Here is an 8401-nt window from a genome sequence, read left to right on the forward strand (position 1 = left end):
GTTTTACTGTGCCGCTTATTATTTTAACATGGATAAAAAGTTAATTTGTCTCAATAGCCACAAGTTGATTAACAAAGTTTTCGTGTCGCGATAACAGATGGCGCCCGTAACGTTTTAATGAACCATGTATTTTTGTTTTTTTATTTATTATAAATTGATTTTTTTAATAGAAGATTGATTTGTTCAAACTTATACATGCATGGAAACAGTATAATTTAACTAAAATTGTGCTTTTTTATTAATTTCAATAAAAATTAATTTAGAAAATTATTGAACCATAAATTAAAAAGCATAATTTATACATGGTATATTTTATTACCAATCAATGATGCATAGAATGTTAGATTGTCCGAATACCCGCAGCAGATAAAATCTTTTTCATTTGTGGATAACAGATGGCGCTCGAAACGTTTCAAAATTATTGTACACTATACATCACTGTGCTACTAATAAAAATACGATACGATTAAAATGTATATTTGTTGGAGTACCCACAATTTATTTCCAGTTTTTGAGTCGCGACAACAGATGGCGCCCGAAATAAAATTATTCTTTAGTATTTGATCACTATGTCACTTTTGAATCACAAATGTCCACTGCTGTACGGCACCAGCTACGGCCGGTAAAGTTCAGGGAGCTGTTCTACAATTCCACGATCAGCTAATGCAGGTAGACGGCTGGCGATGAAGAAGCGAAGAGTATCCCTGAGAGCTGCTGGGAAGGCGGGCGCGGTCAATGCACGAGCCAACGCTCTGTAGCAACCAGAAGTCTTCCATCTGATCCTGTACTGCTTGTTCTCTGACTGCAAGTTCAGAAGGCCATTAAAATTTTTCATTTCACATATAACCATTCTTGTGAATTATATCCAATTCCATTTGGTTTTGTAAATACAAATATACAGAATGATTTAGTTATAGCCAAAACAATACTAATTCACTTTATACCGTAACAATTAATATAAAATATATATTTTGTCATCACAATAATAAGTAAGCATTCTTTGAATGATCTAAGTCAGTGATTCCCAAAGTGGTCTGTATCGACCCCTAGGGGTCTACGTCAGCGAAAAAAAATTTGGGGGTCCATGAAATGAAAATGGGGGTCCACGATAGTGGATCTCAACACATACACTGATAGTACCTATTTACTTACATCATACTATCTTATAATATCAAAACATTTACATTATTTATAAAAGTACCTATGAAGTAAAAAAAATATTATATATGTTTATAAAATTGTGTAAGTTGTAGGATATTGGTATTCACTTGGTCGCAATACATTTTGAACTTGTAAAACCCTAATAAATGTATAAATTATCACGTGTTTTACTTTAAGTTTTTAACACTAAACTTCACTACAGTTATAAATTTACAGGAAATCAATATCAGGTAAGTAGGGGGTCTACCCAACACGGAAAAACATGGCAAGGGGTCTACGACACAAAAAAGTTTGGGGAACTCTGCTCTAAATGATCTAAGTGATAGTAGTGAAAAGAAAGACTATATTGCTGCTATAACCAATCATCCTGTATATTATATATGTTGATCTCAAGGTCACCCAGAGTGCAACGGGAAAGCTTTACTAGGAGATTCAAGAAGCAAGGTCACCGATGGCTTGAGAAATTGCACATCTGAAGTGGAAATGGGCGAGGTACACCGTTGGTGCAACCGAAGGCTGTTAGGGCTGAAAGATTCTCGAATGTCGACCACGAGCTGGTGCAGATCAGTCATCGTAGCATTCTTTGGGGAAAGAGTCATAGGGCCTTGCAGTGGTGATCATCGGTGGACCTTGGTTCTGCAGATATCCTCTTTTCTTAAATCATAGCCATCTCCATTCCTCACTGTATTACCTAGAGCCTTCACATAAGGTTCATTATAAGCTCTCAAATTTCAGATGCATATTATTACTGGCAACACACACAAAGACGTTCAAGCATTGCAATTTTGAACTATTAGTGTTTCCCAGGGGGAGGGGGGGCAGTTCTAAAATTGACTCAACACGCTTGCAACCCTTTTCATATAACATATATATAATAACAACACTTCGCTTTGCTTAATTAGTACTGATTTTTACTGTGTCGTTAGATTTTCAAGGTTGCGTTGTTTTCTTCTAAAAGATGGCAACACTTTTGTTTCTAATTGCATCATGTTATCAAATCGGGGATTACCTTTTTAAAAATCAACGCAATTTTATTATAGTTTCATTTTCACTTGATTTTCCTAATTTTAGATATCATATTTTGTTTGTTATAAGAGAGAATTATAAATTTATAAAATAAATTGTGTTGTTTCTGGTTACAAAAAAGGTAAACATATTTATTTTCTTATTATATTGGCAGAGATAATTTTTTTACATGCATCTGTAACTTTTTTTGCCAAATGAGAGGAAAAGGCGCTGCCGAAAGAATTACCATAAATAAAAAAATTATCAGATTTAGAGACAAAATCAGATATTCTTGGACGATTTGATAAGGAAGCGACGGTTGCAGAAATTAAAAAAAAAACGTTCCTGGCAGCGGAATGATTTTAAAGTGTTCCAGACGCTAGCTACTAATATCAATTGCTACAAGGAATTTTTTTTTACTTTGAAAAAAAAAAAGCTTTCAGCAAACTTTTGACTAATTTTTGCCAAGATGGACTCATCAAACAGTGATTGATTTTAATTTTGTTTATCCTAAATGTATTTCATGATTTTTTAATTTTTTTAAAAATAGCTTTCTTTTTTGTTTTATGTATATATGTAAAGATTTTATATTATTTTTGTTTTTTATATGTTTACTTTGTTCAGTTTTCTTCTTTAAAAGTTTTATTTACGTAACCCTGGAACCTATCTTCGATCTTTTGGTTTGCTATAGAAAATGTTAGTTTACTTTGTGTCATGTTTTTTTTGGACGTAATCACGACTCAAAGTGAGATATTGGTGTATACTACATAGAGGGCGTAAGAACTTTATGCCTAATTTGGCATAGAACTAAAAAGGTTTGAAACCTCTGGACTATTATATATATATCTACATATATAAATATGATAAATAATAGAACATAACGATTGTATTAGCTAACCTTGATAAGACCCAGGCCCCGGAGCATGGTGTTTGCTAGTAACCAAGCGGCAGCGTGCTGTTGACCAGCTCGCTTCAGCATGATGGGGTACAGGTCCTGGGCCACCTCTGCTGCAAGCCCACTCTCCTCGCACAGTCCCGACACGCAGAACGTCGCCTCCACGTACGCTGTGATAAGGTCCGTAGGGTCCCTTATCGCCTGACAGAGGAATATATACAGATGACATTAAGATGGAAGAATAATATCGCTATAAATTAACCTATTAACTCAACTATACTGTACAAACATACAATGTACCTACCCAACGCTGGACTTTCGCCCACAATGTGCACAGATTACCTTGTATCACATCATTTTACTGAATCTATTGTCACCGTTTGTGCAAAAATTTTATGTAAAATTTCATATGAGAATGTTACAAATTGGTATTATATAAATCAATAATTCTTTGCCATGAAATGCCATGTTTGCCACGATATGAAAATGTATTATTTTTAATGAATTTGAATTTTATTGGTCAAGTAGGAGCTTGGACTCGTCTGGTAGAGTAAACCATAGAGCTTATGATATAAACAATTTACTAAAATTTATAACTTTCTCCCTCTAATAGCTATTCAGTATTGAAAGTAAACACCATGTCCTAACTTTAAAATGATGAATGAAATATTATTGTTTATGATCCTACAGTTTGCAGTACATCCAGGGCAAGCAATTTTAAACTGTATCCTAAAGTGATTTGATATAATATAGCTTAATTTATTTTGGACAGATCTGTACCGTATGCATCCGAGGAGTTCAGACAGATAAGGCAGTTGACCATATGGCAGTTGTTTTTTTTATCAACATGTACATATATATATTTATATATATATATATTTACATACATGTTGCCGTGACACTGTTCTAAAATCATTTGAATAAAAATAAATGACCACCGACGCACAAGAGAGAGATGTCACTTTAACCATCTGGCTTAGGAAGAAAAATTAAACTACTTATATTAACAAATAAGATTTTGGTACAACTTCAGGTACCTCTCTCTGTTGTATTCTTGATACAACCAAGTAATTGATATAACAAATTTTACATTTTTTTAAACTAAACCATAAATTCATAATTGAAACTCCAATTGTAATATTTTTTTTTAGTCGATTTTTGGTTGAAATGTGGGTCCACCAGTGCCAACTATATTTTCAAGATGGTCTAAGACAAAAATTCTATGAACCTTTGTTACACTGTTATACCATATATAAGTTACAAAACTCACCTGTAGATGTGAATCGATGATGTCGGCTGCCTTTGGTCCGAGTCTCATCAGATTGTCCAGTGTTGGGCTGTCTAAAAACATTCCCACGTCCGTCTTCACTTCTTCAACACCTGCGGATTGAAAGTATAAGAAACATCATTATATATTTAAATTATTTGGTTGAATATATCTTGATATAGCCCAGCGGATTTGCAGGTTGAAATGGCAGTTGACAGATCACATCCAAAACTGTTGGCCTCTGAGACCTAAACACCAAGTTCTGGTGTGGAAACATCTGATCAAGAAGTGTAGTGTATGACGTCCACCTACTAGATGGACAATGAACCTTTTTAAGGTTAAAAGACACTCACTTGGTCTAATCTGAATTTCTTGGGGAGGCCTGGGATGAAGTAATCATGATGACATCAATTCATAGGTGGTATATCTCTTATAACTTGCTAGACTCGAATGGCAGCCCAAGCTGAACTTCCCACTGGTGGACGGAGTTGCAAAGACCTTTGTCATCCTAATAATAAAATACAAGTCCAAGGTGAAGTCCTTGAAGTACTCCCCAAGTTACTGTAGGTGCAAGCAAGAAATAGCTGCTGGGCAAATAACTTTATTCCCACTGGGTGGACCGACATATCAAGAAGAAATGCCCGATGTGGGCAATACAAGACTGATGGTGTCGAACTTAGAGTGAGATCTTTCTTGTGGACATCTTTGACTGTTATTACTGCAACGTGGATAGGCTCCTTAATATGTAGACAGATGACGTAGTCAAGGTTGCACCAGGTAGCTGGATGTAGACAGTGCAAGACCAGTCACCGTGGTGATCTTTGAGCGAGTCCTATGGTTCGCATATGATGATGATAGTAAAGTTATATAGATCCCGTGTGGTGCAGGGTGGCTAGGCCCTCAGCTAGGAAGACTGGCGACATAAGGTTGCACAAGGTAGCTGGATGTGGACAGCCCAAGACAAGTCATCAACTGACATGATGATGATGATGGAGTTACATAGAGTCGGTAGACGCAGCATGGGTAACCCCCCTCTAGATGGACCGACAACATTGTTAAAGATCAAGATAGAAAATGCTGATTATATAGCTGATGAAAAAAGATGATTCTTACCAGAGTTATCTAGATTTATCTCTGCACCAATGTCCACTGATTCCCTATGCTGGGCATCCTCTGTAGCGCTATCCTCGGAGTTCTCATCGGACTCCGCCTCTGAACCAGAGCCTTCTTCTTCTTCTGAACCGGATACATCTGATGATCATTCAAGATTTCTTACATAATGATATAAGCCTATAAAATACTTATATATGTGTGTACAGTAATGTATGTATGTACAGTCTAAACTGCCCTCTCCTTCATGTCTCTCATCTCCATACAAAGGTTGTTTGGTAGAGATTGCCACGAGCGATAACACCGCCTCTTGTACCTCTATATTTGTTTCTATTTTTTAGTTATTATCTATGTTATTTTGTTACAATTCCTTTTAATTTTTTTCTATAAGGAGTTTTGTTGTGTATAAATAAATAAATAATCCGATAGTAGTATGAGGAACTATTCTTTTTATTAAATTACCTTCCTTGTGTAAATAGAAATAAATTTAAGATAAATATTAACGTCAATTATTTTAACTATTGTTTCTGTCTGGCTGTTAGATCATCATACCGTATCATAGCCTGTGCTAGTTTACTGCTTATAATTTTAATATATATATATATATATATATATATATATATATATATATATATATATATATTAGGGGGACCGGAAAGTAATGTCGCTTTCTTGAGTTAAATTCACACGACTAAATTTCTAACAATATGTTCACCTTCGTTATCAACAACCTTTTGCCGTCTTGTATGCAAATCAATGCCAGAGTGGTTACAAATCAATCGGCTTTTCTGTAAAATTTGTCGACAGAAAAAAACATTACTTTCCGGTCCCCCTAATTTATATATATATATATATATGTACAAAAATAATAAAAGATCATCTCACATTCATCATCGCTGCCTTCACCATCACTGAGCTCTGCAGACGGACCAAGTTTATCCTTCATTGTCTTCTTATTCGAATTATCACCGAGACTGTTACCTGTAATGATAAGATTTATACAAACACATTTTACTTGCTATAGATTTTAATACTATACAGGTTGATTGATTATTAGTACAAAAGATTTAAAACTTGTATCCATAGACTAATCATCATGTATAATATAAAGTGTGCATGTATTTTCTCTATTGGACAGGCTATATTGAAAAAATATAGGACTGCCTGACTGAAATATAAAAACACTTCTGGTATAATATGCAGAAATATGCGGAATTTATTATGAACTGTTCAAACCATTAGAAATTTTACAGTATAGTAATATAACATACGAAATCCCCACGTTTTAGTCTTCATTGTGAAAATACTAGGAGGTTAATCGTATATTGTTATCTTTATATGGCATGTAGGTAAGTATCTTTATATCTCATGTAGGTTATGTCTGATAGAAAGTATATATGGTATCTTTATTGCTAAACTTTTTAAAAAGATGTTATTGTGAAGTTTTTCCTTTCTTCTGCTTATAGAGGCGAGGCCGGTTTAAAACGAATTAAACCAATCGGTTTAAAACGAAAAAAACCGTTTAAAACCGAAAAAACCCATTTTTTTCAATTTTAAACGTTTAGTGTTGACGATTATGTTTTTCTTAAATATAAACACATTATCTATTCCAAGCGTAGACATTACCTAGCTAAGTTGAAAAACTATTACCTAGTTAACTATATTGGTTATTTTACTGGCTAATCTTACACAGTCCACTCGACAACATGATGATCATACAGTCAAGAAAGTCATGAAAATTTATGAGGCGCCACTATCTTTGTAAAACTGACTGATATTTCTGTCCTAAAATTAAATATGGCAACACTTTATTTCTTTTCATTACTTTCTTGACAGACTGTGTGTGTGCATAACAGTCGGCGGTGGCTCTCTGTCGGCAAACTCTTTGAACAGAAATTGAGGAGTGGACCTTTGAGTAGACCTTAACTACATGGAAATAAAGGTCAAAACTCCTATCCACAATTTCTTTATGATTTAGGTACATATTTTAATCTATTGTATGTAATATTGTTTCTTTATAATTATAGTACTTTATATGTAATATACTTACCTACATAGGTATTAAACTGCATAGGTAACTAACACAAGATCAAGTATTGTCGATAATGATGTGTAAAAACACTGTTCTTATATTTTAGTAGGCGAGTTTTAAGCCGTTTAAAAAGATTTATTTGGGGTTTTAAACCGCCACTTTTGGTTTTAAACGTTTAAAATCGGCTTTTTTACATCTATACTTCTGCTCCACAACTATTACCCTTTGCGAAACAGAGACAAAAATAAAATAGATTAAAAAAATTATCGATCAGTAAGTCCTGTTAAAAGTTCCAATTTTGTATAAATTAATTTTATCTTTAACGTCAAATTATCGTATTAATTTTAAGTAATATATGTTGGTATGAATGCATTTTCTGTTCTTATAATTACTTTAAAGAAGTTATTTCTTCAATGATGAGCTCGTTCCAGAAAAGAACTAGAAGACATCACCGCTATATCCTTAAGGATTCTGCATTATTCCTGCTACGTGTCCACCATAAGTCATTATCTAGGATGTGCTTCTTATATAGAATAAGACTTTTACCGTACACCAATACCTCGCTTTGCGTTTTTTTCGAAGTTGCGTCGCTGCTTAGTTAGTACTGATTTTCGGGATTGCGTTGTTTTGGGTTCGAGTCTTTAATTTTTTTTATAAAAAATGGCAACACTTGTTTCTAATTACGCCATGCCATCAAAACTCGGGGATTCCCTTTCGAACTAAAAATCAAGGCAATTTGAATACAGTTTTATTTTCACTTTGTTTTGTTAATTTTAGAGTTCAGTTTCAATTACGTCGTGTGTTGTGCTTTTTTTTTTAAAGAGAACAATAAATTTTTACGTGTTATTTCTGGTTACAAAGAAGGTACATATTATTCCAATTTATTAATTGGCAGAGTTATATTATTTTTGATTTTTAAATGTTTACTTTG

The 8401-nt window shown here is 33.9% G+C and overlaps 1 protein-coding gene across 1 annotated transcript; it reads right to left on the bottom strand.

Annotated features, from left to right (window-relative positions):
• Positions 1-461: 461 nt before the first annotated feature.
• On the bottom strand, positions 462-6734 carry LOC137927286 (ran GTPase-activating protein 1-like). Its single transcript, XM_068771069.1, has 6 exons — positions 6710-6734; positions 6324-6419; positions 5442-5579; positions 4332-4441; positions 3065-3262; positions 462-802 (listed from the first exon to the last, which is right to left on the bottom strand). The coding sequence occupies exons 1-6, from the start codon at positions 6732-6734 to the stop codon at positions 614-616; spliced, it is 756 nt and encodes a 251-aa protein (XP_068627170.1). The 3' UTR covers positions 462-613.
• Positions 6735-8401: the final 1667 nt, after the last annotated feature.

The sequence above is a fragment of the Battus philenor genome, unplaced genomic scaffold (assembly GCF_028537555.1).
Source record: "Battus philenor isolate CCGP_79_NKW_IND1 unplaced genomic scaffold, ilBatPhil1.0.hap1 SCAF_30, whole genome shotgun sequence".
Classification (NCBI taxonomy): Eukaryota; Metazoa; Arthropoda; class Insecta; order Lepidoptera; family Papilionidae; genus Battus; species Battus philenor.